At 39.5% G+C, this 20,282-nt stretch overlaps 1 protein-coding gene across 1 annotated transcript in view; it reads left to right on the top strand.

Moving 5' to 3' along the window:
* Positions 1-20,282, top strand: part of zdhhc8b (zDHHC palmitoyltransferase 8b) — a 249,591-nt gene that overhangs the window by 217,722 nt on the left and 11,587 nt on the right. The window contains exons 3-10 of the mRNA XM_080208028.1: positions 912-1,069; positions 1,710-1,882; positions 5,488-5,590; positions 5,835-5,926; positions 10,843-10,975; positions 13,246-13,369; positions 16,428-16,546; positions 19,126-20,168. Coding sequence (XP_080064154.1) covers positions 912-1,069; positions 1,710-1,882; positions 5,488-5,590; positions 5,835-5,926; positions 10,843-10,975; positions 13,246-13,369; positions 16,428-16,546; positions 19,126-20,168 — 1,945 coding nt within the window. The remainder of the gene's footprint in view (positions 1-911; positions 1,070-1,709; positions 1,883-5,487; positions 5,591-5,834; positions 5,927-10,842; positions 10,976-13,245; positions 13,370-16,427; positions 16,547-19,125; positions 20,169-20,282) is intronic.

Below are 20,282 nucleotides of genomic sequence, written 5' to 3'. Positions count from 1 at the left end.
TGAGATGGAAGTTCAAAATAGAATACAGAGAAAATGTAAACTTTAAATGTAATAAGATCAGAGAATATCTGGAATTTCTTGGTTCAAAGAAATGGGAGAAGAGATTCTACAACAAAGTAACTACAATTAGAGTGAATTGTTTGAATCTGGCAGTTTTAAAATAATTCATGTAAATGTTTTCATTTTCATCAGTGGGGATCTTATCAAAACAATTCTAAGTCTCGAACAAGCATGAAAACGGGAGAACATCCAACCTTTTTTTGGGTCACTTAAAAATTGAATCTTACCACACTCTGAAAAAAATGTTGACTAACTTGAAATTCGCCAGCAGGGGGATATCCCAAAAGCAGCCTGATAGCAACAGAGGGTGCAATTGTGCATGTACAGGTTTCTGCGCTCTGAGCGCAAACAGCTGTCAGTGTCTCTCCTGCCATCAGCTGGCCTCCATGGCTTAAACCTGGCCCCTGCTACCATGGGGCCCCATGGCCATTCACGCCCTCTCTCCTTCCCATCCCAGACTCGCTACTTGCAATCAAATTTGTTTTAAAATAAAATAAATTTAAATATCATAATCAGTCTTGCACCCTTTTTGGGCATGATGTTGATCACATCAGATATCTGTGCCAGCGAGATATCTGTTGCGATCATATGGAGAAGGTAAGATCGTGGCCTTTGAGTTAAAATGGTGAAATCATCATGTCAAGGTGTCTCATCAATAATGCAAAGAATTCACAAACGTATTTTACTGAACAGAAGTTTCATGCCACAATTATACCATTCCTTATGTTTTTGGTACAGTTTTATAATCATCCCAGAACATACAATCCTATTGTGTGAAATCTGAACAATGGAGAGAATCTCTTTCAAATTTTAACAGTTTCTATTTGATAAAAGTAATTGATTTCTTTCAGCTAATGAAGATGAGGATAAGGATGATGATTTTAGAGCACCACTCTACAAGAACGTGGAAATCAAAGGAATCCAAGTACGGATGAAGTGGTGTGCAACATGTCATTTTTATAGGCCACCACGATGCTCCCATTGTAGTGTGTGTGATAACTGTGTTGAGGTAAGCAATGCTGTTATTACGGTTTCTATTTAACTTGTTGCTAACATGAGAATACCCTGGACATTTTTTTGATCATCCCCTGAAGATATTTCTTTTAACATGATTCCGTGAATGCTGGGAACTTTCCGTTAACTTGCCCAAGTAGTCAGAATCTTGTTAGCAAGCACCAGTTCTATTATTTTTGCCGTGACAATTGAACCTGAAACGCTTTACTGAAGGCATACACATTCACTTCCCTTGGAGGTTTCTGAGTAGTGATCAGAAATTGGAACAATAGACTATTTGCTGCCCCACCCCAAACTTCTGTCGCTAAGGCCAATTGTCTAACCCCAAAAATTACCATGGTTTTGATCAACTCGCTCAGCATGGATTGAAGTTGAATGTAGAACCTTTGTGGACTGTTCAGCTCAAAAAGATAAAACTAATTTACTGTGGAATCTGAAACAAAAACAAAAAATGCTGGAAAATCTCAGTAGGTCTGACAGTATCTGTGGGGAGAGAATGCAGCTAACATGTTGAGTCTGGATGACCAGAGTTGTTCTTGATACTTAATACAAAAGATACACTATTCAATTTTGACTGCTGCGTAGTTTAAAATAAAATTACCATTTTTTGTCTTGGTTCATTGTTTTATTTTTAGGACTTTGATCATCATTGTCCGTGGGTGAACAACTGCATAGGGCGAAGAAACTACCGCTACTTCTTCCTCTTCCTGCTCTCCCTCAGCACACACATGATTGGTGTATTTGCATTTGGACTGATTTATGTTTTAAAACACATTGAAAAGCTTGACGCCCCCCACACTGCCATTACGTATCCTTTGCTGTATTACTGCATAATTCTTTATTGAGAAGCCATTTGACATCTATTGTAAGTTTGAGAATAAACCCGTGTTCTCTGCCCATCAAACGGATAGATAAACAGCAATGTGCATTAATATATCACCTTTAACATAAACATTCAAAGGTATCTTGCAGGAACATTATCAGACAGAATTCAATGGCAAAGGAGCTGTTCGGACAGGTGACCAAAAACTTGGTCAAAGAGATGTCTTAAACATTCAAGCTTCTTGTATTCGTTAAACAACTGAGATTTTCAGATTTGCTTGACATCACAGAATGTCACAGATATTTCCAAACAACTTCATTGGATTTGAGTAAAAGAATTTGCAAATTTAATACTAAATGTGCTTTAAAACAATTTCTAAAACAAAATACTCTGAATAATGGAAATCTGAAACATAAATAGAAAATGCTGGGAATGTTTAGATCATGATGTGGAGATGCCGGTGTTGGACTGGGGTTAGATCAGGTAGTATTCACGGAAAGAGAAAGAGTTAATGTTTCACTTGCATCCAAACAGGAAAACATGAGTGTAGTGCATTTTAAGCAAATTCAGAGGCAGGAATTGCAACTGTGAGATGAAGGATGATGGCTGATTTGCATAAACATGATCTGTTTCAAGGGTGAATTTAAGTGCTTTACATGGACTTGTGTGTTAGGATTGATTTTGGCCTAACTTCTATTTCTGTTACAGTCAAATCTACAATTGCATCAATTGATCAGCACTGTTCCTAGGAAACTAATCACCTTTATTACTTTTTTGAGTGAACCTTTGTTGTTATGCCTAGTCAGTAAACAAGTAAACTTCTGAGATGATCTTTTGAAGTATTTTTGGTTAATTTTCATTAACTCTAAACCCTGTTTGTCACAGAAGATTCAATTATTCAAAATAATTAATAAAACATCAATCAGCATTTTCTGGTGGACTATGTCTTACTTGCTTTTAATTCTAATTAAATATTTTTGCCAAGTATAAAATTTCACAATGTCAATTTCATTTCTAACTTGTAGTAGCCTGACAAAACACAGCAACTGGAAAAGGATGCTATACGATGCATAGAACATGGCCTTGATTTGACTTTTAAAGAGGTTTTTTTAAACTAATTGCTCCCCACTCTATTTACATTGTTCATGTTCCTGAGCTTGCATTCTGTTGCCCTTCAGATGCACATTTTGGTCATCGACCATTTGTGGCTTAATATGGCACCATAATGGATCAGAACATTTAAAATTTTTTACCCCATCCTAAAATTACAAATCCGGTGCCCAGAGTGGACTGAGGATCAGGATTTAGCCCTGACCCTAAATTCCGGTTGAATAATCTTGGCATATCCTTGGCTCAGGAGGTCACCTATTCCATCATTCTATAAACATAGCTTCTACAGTGCTTTTTGCAGGGAATGCAAAATAGTCAAAATCTATTCAGCTGTTCATCATCTAACAAAGAATTAGATAAGATGTGAGTTTTTAAACCATTTTAAAGTAATGAAGCATTAAGTGTGAAAAAGGAAAGCATATATTCAGGAATCATTTTGTCTTTATGCTAAGAGGCATCAAATTTCACAGTATTTCAGTATGTATGAAGAACTTGGAAGCCATTGAAGAGAGAAGGTGCTGTATAATTGGATGTCTTCTGTATTCGTTGTTTTAACCAACTGGCAAAATGTAAATCTCGTCAGAAGCATTGTAGAGACAACATGCTGAGTTTTAAGGATGCTATTTTAACTTTATAGAATCCCTACAGTGCAGAAAGAGGCCACTTGGTCCTTCGAGCCTGCATCAATAACAATCCCATCCAGGCCCTATCCCCATAAGCTAATATATTATCCTGCTACTGCTAGACACTAAGGGGCAATTTAGCATAGCCTATCAACCTAACCCGCACATCTTTGAGCGGGTTAGGTTAGTGAGGGAGAGAGGAAGGCTTCTGTTTTATACAATGCAAGTGGATTTCACCAGTATGATGACCAAAGGTGAAAGAGGGGATAAAAGTAAGATATTTGTCAAAACAAAATGCATGTGTGTATCACACATCCATAAGCACATGTTATTTTGGAAGTTATCTTGCCCTTTGAATAGAATAAAGAACGACAGCCTTGCATTTCATGATCTCGGAACCTCCCAAAGCACGTTACAGCCATGAAGTGTAGTCACTGATGTAACGTAGAAACTACAACAGCCGCAAATTCCAGAAAACAGCAATTGCTAATGACCAGGCAGCCTGTTTCTGTGATGATCCTGGGGGGGGAGGGATAGATTTTGGCCACGACACTAGGCATAGCTCTCCTGTTCTTCTTCATAATAGTGCTTGATCGGGGTCAACGTAGGTCAGAGAGCATAGGGTGATGGGTGAATGAAACTTGAGCACACAACTAAGCCATAGTTGACATAAGAACAGAAAAGGAATGGTCCGTGTCTTGGTCACCAAGAGACTATTGATCTCCCTCCCCACAATGTGATCTTCACTTTTATCTTGTACTTTTCACTTTAACTTCATTAAAATGTCATGTACAAGTTGCACAGTGATATCTTCTGTTCAAATGTTAATACACTCCAAGTTACAAATTATTTCTGTGGCCTTTTAAGTACTCTTGTAGGAACTGTACCATACTTCATTGGCACATTCTGAAGTTGTGAAATTGCTATATAAATGCAGGTCATTAATACCTTAGTAAAATACAGGTAACAGTACTTTAAATCCAGCTTCCAAAAACTGGCAGTGTTTGACAATTGAACTTTTTTTCAAGCATGTCGTGCAAGAATTTTAAGTGCTATTAAATGATTGAACAATTTACTGGCTTGTTCAGGAAGTTGCTGCATTGGCATGGTGGCATACAAAGTATCTATAGTATCCTACAGTGTAGAAGGAAACCATTTGGCCATTGAATTATCCACATGCCTGTCATTTCCATGCTTTGAATGGTCAGAGGGAGCTTTGACCCTCATCTGACCCAGTTCAGGGAGTTGCACTTCTCTGAACAAGCTTAATCTTGAATGTTTCTCCAGTGATCCTTATTCCTGGATCAGTGAAGTGAGTGCTAGGGTGGACATGAGAAAAGAACAAGATCCAGATCTGTGGTGATATTCCCAAGGTAAAATACTATACTGGCACTTAATGAAGTTGATATGCTAGGAATTGGGCGGAGGGTGTATAATGTTCATATACCAGTAAGAGTCAATGCTTTCTGAAGTGAAAGTAAAATATAGATACTAAAATAAAATTTATTGGAAGCATTCTTTTCAAAAAACGTATCTGAGCAACTTAATTGTCTGTGCAAGTGACAAGTTCAGTATTTAGTCAAAAAGACGACAAACTGCATCTGCTATTTGAATAATTCACAAGGATACATGAATTTCAAGAATTTCTCTTTTCAGAAAAGTGAAATAACTTTATATGAAATATCAAACAGATACATTGGATTGAAACTGTTGAGAAAATCAGTGCAATTTTTGCTGTTAGTCACTGATTCTATTATGTAAGAAACAAACTAAATTTGTGCATATTGAGATTAATTTATGTCGAATTTGTCTTCATTCATACTGAATATGTGCTCTTTCCTTAACTAAAGTAAATAGCATGGCTGTCATGTGTATAGCAGGTCTTTTCTTCATTCCTGTTGTAGGTCTTACAGGATTCCATATGGTTTTAGTTGCCAGGGGACGGACAACAAATGAACAAGTAAGTTAACTGAACATAACATTGAATTGCAACTCTGAATGTGAAAGAAGAATGTATTGGGACATCAATGAAGTAATTTTGCTGTGTTAATTTTCTTCCTTTCAATCACTGGTGAACTTCAGTTAAAGGTTTACAAAGTTGGAAAAAAAGTTACCACAATTTTTTAAAATTATATAATTTGCTATTTTCACTCCGGCTATAGAATAGTGAATTGATTGTGTACTAAATCACATATGTCATACAGGTAACAGGTAAATTTCGAGGTGGCGTAAATCCATTCACCCGAGGATGTTGCGGTAATGTGGAATATGTACTTTGCAGTCCTTTAGCTCCAAGGTAAGTATTTCTATTATATTTCTCATTGCGAAAATTGAGCAATTTTAAAATGATAAATCTGACAACCAGCTTCTGTTCATGGCACATTGATCATCATGAGAGGAGTGAAATTCAAGGTCATATCAGGATTTTTAAAAATATAAATTTGAAAAGAATTCAACTTGGGGCAGTGCTTTTGTGGTGTGGTAGAGAAGCAACTGAAATAAATTCATGATATTGTTTGTATAGAATAAAATAATAGCAAAGGTCTGTCGCTATTGGCATAAAGCTTTCAATAAAGCTGTCGAATGTTGCAGTTTGATATCAGAGGTTTAAAAAGTATACAATATGCACAGTGACACTCAAACATACGCTTTGAGGGTAGTATGATTCGGGATCCAAACATGGCACAGTTCTGAGGCGAGTATCTTCAGTGTTTATGAATCCACATACTGATTATCATCAGACGATATTTATCTCATTCCCCCCACCTGTCAATCCACACAATACTGCGTCACATAATTATATCCAAGTTAAAATACAGCTCCATATAAACTGAGTTTAATTGTTTTATCTTTGATCAATAACTTAACATTGTCTTAGTTAACAAACTCTTTTTCCTTAAGTGCATAAGCAATAGGAGCAGGAATAGGCCAGTCCCTCCCCAACCTTGAACCCATTTTGCCATTCAGTGAGATCATAGCTGATCTTCTTCTACTTCAACACCATTTTCTTGCACCGTCCCCATATCTCTTGATGTTTTTAATATATAGAAACTTATCAATCTCAGTCTTGAACGAACTCGATACTGAACCTCCTCCACCCTCTGTGGCAGAGAATTCCAAAGATTCATCACCATGAGTGGAGAAATTCCTCCTGATCTCAGTCCTAAATGGCTTGCCTCGTATTCTGAGACTATATTTCCTGGATCTTGAATCCCCAACCAGGGAAAACATACTTCCCGCATCCACCCTGTCAAGCTCTAAGAATTTTGTATGTTTGAATGAGATTGCTGCTCATTCTTCCAAACTCCAAAGATTAAAAGCCTAGTTCATTTAACCTTTCCTCAGTCACTCCATCCCAGGAATTAGTTTTGGTGACCCTTTGTTACACTCGTTAGATAGGGAGACCCAAAATGCACATACTTTTCCAGTTGTGGTCTCACTAAATTTCTATATAATTGCAGTAAGACATTTTTACTTCTATACTTAAATCCTCCTTTAAGAAAGGCCAGTGTACCATTTGCAGGTAGAACGAGCAATTATCTTTCAGTAGCTAGAATCATGGCAGTCTGAATAATGATTATCATCGAATTGCAAATTTTACACTATAGAAGCTGGCCATTTGGTCCGTCATATCTGTATTGGCTCTCTGAAAGAGAATTCATCTAGTCCCAGTCCCCTGCCTTATCCCCACAGTGTTGCATATTCTTTCTTTTCAGATAACAATCCAACTCCCTTTTGAATATTTTGATCAAATCTGCCTCTACCACTCTTTCCAGAAATTCATTCCAGACTCCAGTTCTCTCTAGGTGAAAAAGATTTTCCTCAATGCTTTTACTTCTTTTGCCAATTATTATGGATCTGTACCCCTCGGGAACTCCACTACTAGCCTTCCTCCACTCTGAAAAGCAATCATTTATCACTACTTTCTATTTACTGTCCAAATGCCTACTTTCCCTTTTATTCCAGGAACGAGAATCTTGTCCAAGCTTGTTGTGTGACACCTGTATCAAATGCCTTTTGAAAATCCACATACACCACATCAACACCATTGCCCTTATCAACCTTCTCTATTATTTCCTTAAAAAACTTTAAGTTAACTAAACTTTAAGTGACTGAGGAAACGTTAAATGGACTAGGCTTTTAATCTTTGGAGTTTGGAAGAATGAGCAGCAATCTTATTCAAACATACAAAATTCTTACAGAGCTTGACAGGGTAGATGGGGGAAGTATGTTTTCCCTGGTTGGGGATTCAAGATCCAGGGGATATCGTCTCAGAATATGAGGCAAGCCATCTAGGACTGAGATTCCTTTAATCCCTTAATACTGGCTTTCTTTAGTTATCCTGCATTTATCTAAGTGACTATTGATTTTATCCTGAAGTATAGTTTCCAGAAGTTTCTCTACCACTGAAGTCAAACTGATTGCTCTGAGGTTGCCTGCATTATCTTTGCACCCCTGTTTGAACAAGGATGTGACATTCACAATTCTCCAGCCCTCTGAAATCACTCCTGTGATTTATTTACATAGAACATAGAACATAGAACACTACAGCACAAACAGGCCCTTCGGCCCACAAGTTGCGCCGATCACATCAACACCTATCTATAACCCCCAATCCCATAAAACCCCATATACTCATCCAGAAGTCTTTTAAAAGACCCCAGCGAGTTCGCCTCCACCACCACTGACGGCAGCCGATTCCATTCACTCACCACCCTCTGAGTGAAAAACTTACCCCTAACATCACTTCTGTACTTTCCTCCCCGCACCTTAAACCTGTGTCCTCTCGTAGCGACCATTTCAACCCAGGGAAATAGCCTCTGAGAATCCACCCTATCTATTCCTCTCAACATTTTATAAACCTCTATCAGGTCGCCTCTCAACCTACGTCTCTCCAGGGAAAAGAGACCCAGTTCCCTCAACCTAACTTCATAAGGCATGCCTCCCAGTTCAGGCAACATCCTTGTAAATCTCCTCTGTACCCTTTCAATAGCTTCTACGTCTTTCCTATAGTGAGGCGACCAGAACTGCGCACAGTACTCCAAATGAGGCCTGACCCGGGTCTTATAAAGTTGCAGCATTACCTCCCGACTCCTAAACTCAATCCCTCGATTTATGAAGGCCAGTACACCATACGCCTTCTTGACCACCTCTTCCACCTGCGAGGCCGATTTAAGAGTCCTGTGGACCCAGACCCCAAGATCCTTCTGCTCCTCAACACTACCAAGACTCCTGCCCTTGATAGTGTACTCGTTCATCCCGTTGGTTCTGCCAAAATGGACGACTACGCATTTATCCGCGTTGAAGTCCATCTGCCACTTCTCCGCCCAGTCCTGCATCCTATTTATGTCCTGCTGCAACTTTTGCCATCCTTTCAGACCATCCACAACACCACCGACCTTCGTGTCATCAGCGAACTTACTTACCCATCCTTCCACTTCCTCATCCAGGTCATTTATGAAAATGACAAACAGCAAGGGTCCTAGAACAGATCCCTGGGGCACTCCACTGGTGACTGACCTCCATTCAGAAAAAGACCCATCCACAACCACTCTCTGCCTTCTGCAGGCAAGCCAGTTCTTGATCCACAAGGCCAAAGGCCCTTGGATCCCATGCCCTCTCACCTTCTCAAGAAGGTGAGAGGGCATGGGATCTTTACCCTACCTTTTCTTTCAAGGGAATATATCGTGACATTGCCTGCGATAATTTTTCTTTGAAGGCAGCGCATTGTTCAGCCACTGCTTTTTCTGTCAACATTTGATACCAACTCACTCAACGCAAATGCATTCTCACCTCATCGAAGTTAGCTTCCCCTCTGTCCGCACCCCCCGAAACCCCCAATTAATGGAAAAGATAAGGAACAATCTCTGTATTATTCCTTATCTTTTCCAAGGCTAAACAAAATTTTACAATACAATGGCCACTGTCCCCTAAGTGCTCTCCCATTGATATTTAAGTGACTTGGGCCAACTCATTCCCAGAACCAAATAATGCTTGCCCTCACATTGGACCAGAAACATACTGCACTATTCCTATTCATCTCTATATTTGGATAATTGAAGTCCCCAGTTATAATTACTAATTCTTGCAATTCTCTGTGATTACTTTTCTCTATATCCCTTCCAGTTAGTGGTTTATGTACCTCACCAATCAATGTTATTGCATCTTTTTCGTTCCCTGCTTCTAGCCAGAGAGATTCCATCATTAACTTTCTAGAACACCATCTCTCTCCAGTACTGTCATGCCATCTTTGGTCAATACTGAGACAACTCCCCTCTCATCCCATCCCTTTCTTGCCTCTTCTAAACACATTGTACCCAGAAATGTTTTTGTTAAAGCAATAATAACATAATTCCATTTGACAATCTGTGCCTATTGTTCACCAATCCTTTAATTGCACTCTGTCCATTCACATATGTGCACAGTCATAAATGTAGGCCAATACATCACGCGAACCAGCCTCCCATCCATTGACTCTGTCTACACTTCCCGCTTCCTTGGAAAAGCAGCCAGCATAATTAAGAGCGCCACGCGCTCCAGACATACTCTTCTTCCACCTTCTTCTGTCAGGAAAAAGATACAAAAATCTGAGGTACGTACCAACTGACTCAAGAACAGCTTCTTCCCTGCTGCTGTCAGACTTTTGAATGAAATACCTCGCATTAAGTTGATCTTTCTCTACACCCTAGCTACGAGTGTAATCCTACATTTTGCACTCTCTCGTTTCCTTCTCTAAGAACGGTATGCTTTGTCTGTTTAGTGCGTAAGAAACAATACTTTTCACTATGTTAGTACATATGACAAAACTAAACCAAATAATTTTGATTTAGGCTTTTTTACTTTCCCCGTACGTTGATCCCAACTATTGACTACTCTAATTCTATCAAACTCTCTGAAGTATTCTATTTACCTTGATACCTTGTAACTCATCCTTGTGCAGGTCCCACGTGCCGCAGAACTGGTCCCATCATACATCATAATGATTGTGATTATAAATATACATGTATTTCATGAGTAAACCTTATTTTCAATTAGTTTTTAAACTTATGCTGGATATATGGGCTGCAAATGAATTGCTGACTTTTATGATCAAAGTATATGGTTAAGCACAATGAGTTTGGACTTCACTGTATGCTGAAACCTTGTTATGTATGTTATAAATAGTTATTCGCAGACTTTCTATTATTTTAATTAATTTGATTCCTGACCCAGGTACGTGGTGGACTACGAAAAGAAAGAATTGATAACAGTAAAATCTCCTTTTGTCAGACTTCCATTGTCTGAAAGACAAATTGTACTCAAGATAAATGACAATGGAATTCAGGGCAATCTGAACAGGACCAAGGTAAGGAGATCAAAATTATGGTTTTAATATTTAAAATACTTTTACCTTATTTCCATTCCCCTCATTTATTTGAAGCTGAACTTTGAATTTCAGGTCATGCAAACTTTTAATGTTTTTGTACTGCTTTGAGTTGACTCCAAATCCACAAGACAGCACTGAAATGTTCATGTTTTAAACAATGTATTGCCGCACTTAGCGTTTGCTCAACAGTGTCCGTCAGACTTGTTGAAATACAGGCTGGAGTTCCAGGACTACTTATTGGGTACTTAGTGGTTTCAAATCAGCTGCTTAATTGTGGCAATAGAGACTTGGTCCAGGACGTTTTTGTTACATCTGTACTAAAAGTTCAGAGACTTTCAAAACTATTTAATTTTGCCACAGGTATTATCCTGAGCAGCCAGTTAGCTTAGTAGGATAGAAGGTGGTTCGTGATGCAGAGCGACACCAACAGCACAGGTTCAATTTCTGTACCAGTTGAAGTTGTTCGTGATAGCCTGCCTTCTCAACCTTGCACCTCATCTGAGGTGTGGTGATCCTCAGGTTAAATCACCACCAGTCAGCCTATGGTCATCTGCCTGTTTATATTCCAATTAGTTCCATACAATTTAATGTAACATTTTGGAATTTAAATCCCACTGTGAAGTGTGTTTCCTGATAACTTATTGATGTAATAACCAATCTCAACTATGTTGTCATCAGATGCTTTGTAAGAGCAACAATTGGAATCAAGGTCTAAACCAAGTTTGTCCAACCTTTTCGTTTCGGAGGTCACATTTGCATATTTTACTCAAGGAGCCGATGAACAGATTTCGGAAAGATGGGTGGGGGGGCGGTTCTGGGTGGGCCAGGAGAATCCCATGGTGGGTGATGTGCATATTCCCCTTGGCAGTGCCAGGTTGAGTCCCCTGGCACTGCCCAAGGTGCAAAGTGCCAATTCCCAGGGGGCACCTTGGCACTGCCCATCGAGCAGGGGGCAGTGCCAAAGGGGGTGGAGCGTGTGGGGGCACAGTCTGATGGGGATGTGTTCTAGGCAGCAATTTGTGGGGACGAGGGTCCCACTGCTACTCTGCAGTTGGGATCGGTGGGGGAAGGAGGAAGGCCAGTGATTTGGGCTGGGCTGGAGGGAGCGGTCTGTCGGTGTGTGCAATCAACCAGCTGCGGGGAGTCAGCACTCAAGTTGGGGGGTGGTGAAGAGTCAGTACTGGGGTGGGGAATGGGAAAGAGTCAGTAGTGGAAGGGGGAAGTGTCAATATTGGGGAGGGATGGGGCTGGGGATTGGGGTGGGTTGAGAGGAGGGCGTTCGGAGCTGTCCCGGGAATGATTTGGTGGGGAGTGGGTGCAGAGAGCCAGCCTTGCAAGGGCCGAGGAGCTGGCCAGCAACTGGGAGGCTGTCAGTGCAGGGCCAGTGCGCATGTGCCAATCTCGGCAATGACAGACACATGTGCAGTAGCCCACTGATTTCAGCCTTTCCAGTAGGGATAGGCTCTGTCACCTAGTTTTTAATGGTATTCACGCTGGAGGCCTCTGCAGTGCGCAGAATGTGAAAGATTCTTCTCTGAACTGCCACTGAAAGATCAGCATGAATTACTCCACTTTTTCCATGAATCCAACACTTAGAAAGTTTTTGGGAGAGTTCTGGCCAAGGTTTGGCACAACGTTGAACTGAGTCTCAAAAATATTTGAGGTTTTGAGGAAAGAAACTATTGCTGAGCAAATGTACAACAATGTCATAACAAAATGTTAAGTTAAAAAGAGTAAGTAATAAAAGTGACTAGAGTGTGAGCGGGTCAGTGTTGTATGTGGGTGGGGGAATGTGATGTGTGGTGATGAAATGAGTGAGAAAGTTAAGACTGGGTGTAAGTATATTTCAATTGGTTGAAAACCTAATCAATCAATTTATCTACTACTCTGCATCCAAATTTGTGTTAGCCTATTTTTAATACTTGCACTGACATCATTATAATCTACTGTAGGTTTAGTATTCGTGAGTTAATTAGAACTCTGTTCTTATACATTTTGCACAAGGCAGGTAAGAATTTCATTAGTATGAGTTAACTGGATTAAAAAAAGTCAGAGTTCACCAACACTGACATAAGCACAGCCCTGAGACTCCAGTCACTGCTTACAATTATAATTAAAATACATCAGTTACAAGGAAGCAACAAAAATATATGACCCTAAAAATTGAATGATTGAAAGGAAGATGGTCATGTGTTATTTAGAAACCAAAGTTACATCTGTTCACTGCAGTCAATTGTTGTTTGTTTTAGTCCAAAGGAAGTTTGGAAGCTTTGGAAGTTCAATCGACAGAGGTGGAGCCCCCACTCCCACCTAAGCTAGGTCCAAGCAAATACGCAAACCTTAAAAACCAGCTTGGCGCTTCAACCAATGAAGGTAATACAATCAACTGTGAAACGGAAAAATAATTTTGGTGAGAACTATTGTATTAATAGTTCATTTTCGTGAAATAATTTAGCATCGATATTTGTCCAAAAAATGAACAATTCATATTTGATGGTGAGACGTTTTCTGTGCATAAAAACACTGTGCTTCCTTGCTACCACTCTGCACGTTGACCTTTAGCTATGTTAGGAAATGTGAATCCAAGATGCAAGCAGGTGTACTTTTGCATCTATACATACCTTTAATAAATGCACCTCACCAATTTCCTCCTCACTCAACCACTTCCCTCCCTACATCCTATATAGAAGTGAAAGATTATCTAATAATCGACCTTGGTGTAGAATCTGTAGAAAACTTTCTCCAGCTTTTGAGAGCCTTCCTTCCTTCACCAGCTTTACATTGTTCTTCCAGCTTATACAAGTAAGGGAAATGCTTCAGAATACAAATTACTGTTTCCATACTGTTTGACAATCAATGTGTCAGTGTAAATTACAGAAGAAAACTGCAAATGCCAGAAATCTAATGAAAGATTGTTATCCAAAATATAATTCTTTTTCAGGTATTAACAGATTTCCTGCAGCATTTTTCACTTTGATTTTTGAATATAAATTGATGCACTTTACAAGAATGAAATGTATCGATAACTCTAATTATGAGTGGCTTCCTTACATTTATTTCCTCTGTCTGCTCCAATTTCTTCAAATCATAATCTTTTCACCATACAGTGTAAGGCTAAGAACATGGCAAATAGCAAGATCAGTTTAGAATGGTGCAAAGTACTTCCTTGTTTCACATTGAAAGGATACTTTTAAGGTCTAAAGCTAGTCACAAGTAGTCTTACATCAACACTGCAATGAAGTTACTATGAAAAACCAAGCCATTACAGTCTAAGCTCCCCTTATGAGAATGCAGGCATCTTTTTTGTTTCTTTCTCTCACTCTGTTAGTAACCTGGCTGAAATCAAGAGTTCATCTGATGCTTGTAGCTAATCCATATCTTGCTATGTAGCTAGATGGCTTGTGTACCATTAATAAATTCAATGTCCAGTTTATACAATAAATACAGTGTTCAGTTTATTATGAATTATCCCGTTTATCCCACAAGTGTTTTTATGTTTGGGATGTCCAAAGTACATACTCAGCTGTTTCTTTCTCACATATACATGTGAGTACATTGTGTACATCTCGAAGAAGGAATTGTCCCAGGTGTGAATGCAACTGAGTTTGCTTGACTGGATTAAAGTATTTGTTCACAGTAGAATGCTCCTTTGTAGGTGTGTGCAGACATTGTAGTTGAGAATGTGAGATTGGTGGCATACTCTGCTTCAAACAAGGCTTTTTAAAACTAACCTGTAGAGCTACAATTCTTGGGATGAAGTGTGTAGTAATGGTGTGAACAAAAATAGTTAATTGTGCTGGGAGATGATATTTGATATCTTAGGCAAGGATTGTTGGTGAGAGTTGCTAAGAGAATTATTATTTGTGCACACAGATTTATTGCTAGAGATAATTCTCACTTTAGGAAATAACAGAAATTAAGATAGAAATCATCAGTACACCATTCAACAATGATTTAAACCCCATGTTTATAGAGTAATGGAATTTCATTTTTTCTAAAAAGACAACACAACATTTATGATAAAAGAAATGTAAATCTAAAAATCCCAAGTTAAACGGGAAAAAAAACTTGCAGTGCAATTTTATCAAGCTCATCAGCTATATTTTGTGTCTATTTTGCACTCCCAAAAATTTATGCCATAAGATCTGTCCTACTCAAGTAATAATTAACGTGCTAGTGCTTTGCTGCCTCCTTCAATCTTTCTTCCATTCAGTACTCTCCTATTGTCTTCTATCCCTGCCTTGACATCTTGTGCTTTTCCGTAGGAAAGTAGTTGTTGGTCAGTGGCATGGTTCCTCCTTGCCTCAAATAGCAACAACTACCTTGCTTATATGGCTTTCTTCAGGTGCAAGATTAGACAATGAATGTTGGGGATCCCTGAAACCAATTCGTACCCAGTCATAAGTCTACACGTACCTTCTTTTCATCAGCAGATCACTGGATGATAATCAGGACCAGGCTCCCTCTCCTTTTGTTCTCTCTATATCCCAGCAGACCAATAGTAGGGATTTTGTTATCACCTTGACTGAAATTGCCTCACATTGCCCATAATGATGGTCAAACTTGGGGCTGCCTTGTGTGTGAATCCTTACCATACCATACATTATATTTATTCACCCAGTCCTTGGGGAGTGTGTGTTTCTTCCTAAAGGATTAGCCTGAGTGTTTCCTTTTAAATTTCAGAATGTTAAAGGCAGAGATAAATTAAGTGTTGCTGTAATTAACTTGATCTTGATTAGATAAAAGTTTAGAGAATAGGTCCGCCTAGATGTTTATGTTGATGCTTTGCTTGTAGTTATGTATAATGTCTTACTATAGCTGTGTAATACGTTTTAAAGTTACATAGAACATTGAATTCATAGTTCAAACATCTTACAGTTCTGTTTACATTTTTAAATCTTTTGAGTATGATTTTCTTTCACATGATTAAACATTGACTCATTGTGAGAAATAAATAACTAAGTTCCAACCAACTCCATATTGATAATCCACATTGTTTCTTTATTTTAAAAAATCTTTGAAGAAAGATGGGGCTGATGAGTCTTTACATATGTGAATATTGACAATAAACCGGTTGCTTATATCAATCCTCTTTACCAGTGCATCAGTACTGCCCCAGTATTCTGAGGGTTCGTTGTTGTCTATTCCAAATCCTCTTAATACATACCACCATCATTATATTCCACCCTGTCATAAAACTACTGCAGTTTTGCACTCAATTTTCATTTATTACTGTGCCCTAGAATGGGATCATTGACTTATAGTGCACATCTGATTCCAACATGCAAAAGCTCCTGAAGACCTTATTATAAAGATGGTGTGTACTTAGATTCCTCTGACCTAGCCCTTCTGTTCTTTTTCAGTAGTTGGAGTGTACCTTTGTGTCTGTGTGTACTGCTACCTGTACTACATTGTCGTTGTCTTATTGCAGATAGTGGTCTCTCATCCAAGCCCATCAACCCACCCACTCCTGCCATGTTTAAGTATCGACCAACATTCAGCAATTCAGATGCAAACCCCAAAGTCCTCTACCATGCTGCTAGTGATAAGGTGAGGAAAATGCAGCATCCGGTGCGAGACAATAAACCTTGTACTTTACTTTTTCTTTGTTAAATAACTTGGCTAGAATGGAAATAGTTTAAAAGACTAAGTGACTGAAACTTCAGCACATCACAGAAATGACACTTTCATCCATTGCATTCACCCTTTAGAAACCATTACATATTGCTTTGTACAATGTTAAAGAAATAATGCTGATGTTAGATTTTAACAACTGGTTATCCATTACCATATGACATGCTTTTTTTTAGAAAAGAGCCTTGGGTTTGTATGGAACCATGTCACATTAATCTCAAAATGTATCATACAACAGATTTCTCTGCCACGCAGTGACAGTTGGATAGATTTAGAAGATTGCTATTTTCTGTAAACAATTGGTTTATAAACTCAGATCTCTGTATGGTCAACAAATGTGTTCCTTTAGAGTTTGTGAAAAGTTAGTTATGTTTATAACCAACATTTGTCTTTCCTTATAAATATAGTAATATGCCAATGATCACTAATGCTCTCTCTGGAGGTGATGAAAAATCAATCTTCGAATTTACATGTTTAATTTTCTTAAATGATTTTAATTGGGATTCATTGATCAATGTTGGAGCTTTGACGGTTATTAATAGTTCATGCTGTCTTGTCCTTTTGCAGAGGGAGAAGCACATTTTCAAAGGAGAAATTTTGCAAAGAACTCTTTTTATTCCTTGCCATGGTGGGGATGTTTGCTGATGATTGCACAATGTTCAGTACCATTCGCGACTCAGATATGAAGCAGTCCATGTCCAAATGCAGCAAAACCTAGATACTATCCAGTCTTGGGCTGACAAGTGGCAAGTAACATCTGTGCCACACAAAAGCTAGGCAATGACCATCTCCAACAGGAGAGGATATATCTAACCATCACTCCTTGACATGCTGTGGTATTACCATTGCTTAAATTCTCCACTATCAACATCCTGGAGGTTACCGTTGACCAGAAACTGAACTGGACTAGCCATTTAAATACCGTGGCTACCAGAGCAGTCAAAGGCTTGGAATCCTGCGGCAAGTAATTCACCTCCTGACTCCTGAAAGCTGGTCCACCATCTATAACGCACAAGTCAGAAATATAATAAGAACGTAAGAAATAGGAGCAGGAGTAGGCCATCCAGCCCTTCGAGCCTGCCCCGCCATTCAATAAGATCATGGCTGATCTGTCATGTCTCAGTTCCACATTCCCACCCTCTCCCCATAACCCTTAATCCCCTCGCTTATCAAAAACCCAATGGAATACTCTGCACTTGCCTGGATGATTGCAGCTCCAACAACACTCAAGAAGCTCAACACTGTTCAGGCCAAAAGCAGCCCACTTGATTGCTATCCCTTCCACAAATAGTCACTCTCTCAACCACCAATGAACAGTGGCAGCAATGTGTACCATCTACAATATGCACTGCAGAAACTGACCAAGGTTCCTTAGGCAGCAGCTTCCAAACCCACTAGCATCTAGAAGCACATCAGCAGCAGCTATCTTAAAGCACTACCATCTGGAAAGTCCTCTCCAACTCGCTCACTATCCTGACTTGCAAATATATTGCCCTTCCTTCACTGTTGCTGGGTCAAAATCCTGGAACTCCCTCCCTAACAGTATAGTGGGTGTGCTTGCATCTTAGGGACTGCTGCAGTTCATGAAGGCAGCTCACCACAATCTTGTCAAGGCAACTTGAAATGGATAATAAAAATGCTGGTCTCGCCAGTGATGACCACATCCTATAAAATAAATTTTAAAAATACTTGGGTGGGAGGTGGGGATGTGCGCTGTTATAAAGTGGTGATACATTTGGTGATGTCTTAATTGGATCTCAAAGTGGATAGTTTTTTTGGATTTAGATTGATTCTTATACTTGTACTGTATATCAAGTATTATTCATCCAGAAAAGGCTGATGTGCCAAATAAAACTCAAATGTTTTTGAACGTTGGACTCTCCCAGAATGAAAGTTTCAAAAATTTGGAAGAAAGCTTTATCGTAATGTTTAAAATTTATTTATCAGTGACACAAGGAGGCTTACATTAACGCTACAATGAAGTTACTGTGAAAAGTATTCATCTTTTGAAGTGATGCATAATTCCAATGCTGTATGCTGCACAATCCTGTAACATGAAGCTTTGAATCGGATGAGTATAAAGTAATAACTGTGTTGTAATCTTAACACAATATGAGAGATTCAGATTGCAACAACTAATCAATGTTACAATCTCTGAGAGAATGCCTTTTTGCTAACCTCCCTTGATCTGTACCAGCTTTCCACAATTTGCTTAGTAATTTTCGTATAATGGTTGAAAATTGTAATGTCGTATTGCCAAAATTACTTGTTATCTTTAATTTGCAGAGCAAGAAGTCTCACGACACCAGATTAAAGTCCAACAGTAACAGTTGGTAGCACGAGTTACAAGCTTTCAGAGCACTGCTTCACATCATCTTTAATTTGAACAGGGAACAAATTGAATCTTTTAACTGAGGATGTTGGTGGCAGTAGCTGTTATTGTTGAATGATGAAATTGACTATTCCTGGTAACTGTATGATCTCCCATTTTATAGATTTCCATGCAGGAAGGACATAAGGAGGCAGTTATCATGGAAGAGTGCAGCAGGGCCCACGACTACAGGTCTGAGCCAAATCTCGATATCCCCGACTACAGATCGCCATCACTTCACAAGACCTACCAGTCATCACCGTTCCAACTTGACTCGCTCTCTGTTAGCTCTCGCTCTCTCAGCCTAAAATCGGCTCACAGGAGAGGAGCAGATAAGGTTCAATTACATCAAATGAAATCGGACGTCTCATCCCCTAATCCATACAAAAACATTTTTGGTCCGAATTCCTTGTCCAACAGGAATGGAAGCCTGTCCTATGATAGTTTGCTCAATCCCACCACCCCACATCCTGGGGTAGATTCTGCAGCACATAGTGGAGTTTCGGCTGTAGGATACCATTCACCATACCTATCGGCCAAAATGTGCCAGATCCGAGGGGCAAATCTCCAGCGTCAGCCTATGCAGGGTTACAGCCCAATTCATAGAGGCTCACCACCGCACCAACGGGAACCTTCGCCAGTCCGATATGACAACTTGTCTAAGCAAATAATGGCCTCCATTCAGGAGCGGAAGGCAATGGAAGAGCGAGGGAAACTCCTTCGAGCCTCACCTGATTCTGTGTTTCTAGATTCAGGAGCACATGACACATCTGGGTCATATAACCTGCAACAGCTGAACACTTTACTGGATGACTCAAGAAGGACAACCACTGGCAGATATGGTTCAAGAGATAATCTTGTGTCTCCTGTTAATTACAGCACAAGGAACCCTCTGATGCGTACTTCTGCTTCCTCCCTGTCGAGCACAGTGTCGAGGGTAGCGAGGACTTCTACAAGTTCCCTTCACGCAGACATAGTGAACAACAATGTGCAGTCCCATCACACTTTGCAAAGCAGAGCTGTTGAGACTGCATACAGGTCTCCAGGTCATCAAATCACATCTTCCTCATTAGTCAGGTCCCCCTCTTATGGAAGCCAAAAGCCTCTGTCCTTTGTCACTGCGATGGAAATGTCAGAAGGTGTGCCTCAGCCTCTGATAACTCCATGGTAGGTAGTGAACCTTGTCTTCTGAATCTTGCTAAACTTCGTATACTGCTGAGCTGGCAGCTTTAGTTCAGATTAACTCTCATTTGCATGGATTGAATAAGTAATAAAGTTATT

This window comes from Carcharhinus amblyrhynchos, chromosome 20 (genome assembly GCF_965287045.1).
Source record: "Carcharhinus amblyrhynchos chromosome 20, sCarAmb.v2.hapA, whole genome shotgun sequence".
NCBI lineage: Eukaryota > Metazoa > Chordata > Chondrichthyes > Carcharhiniformes > Carcharhinidae > Carcharhinus > Carcharhinus amblyrhynchos.
Note: the sequence above shows the minus strand (reverse complement) of the source record. Positions and strands in the feature narration are given on the sequence as shown.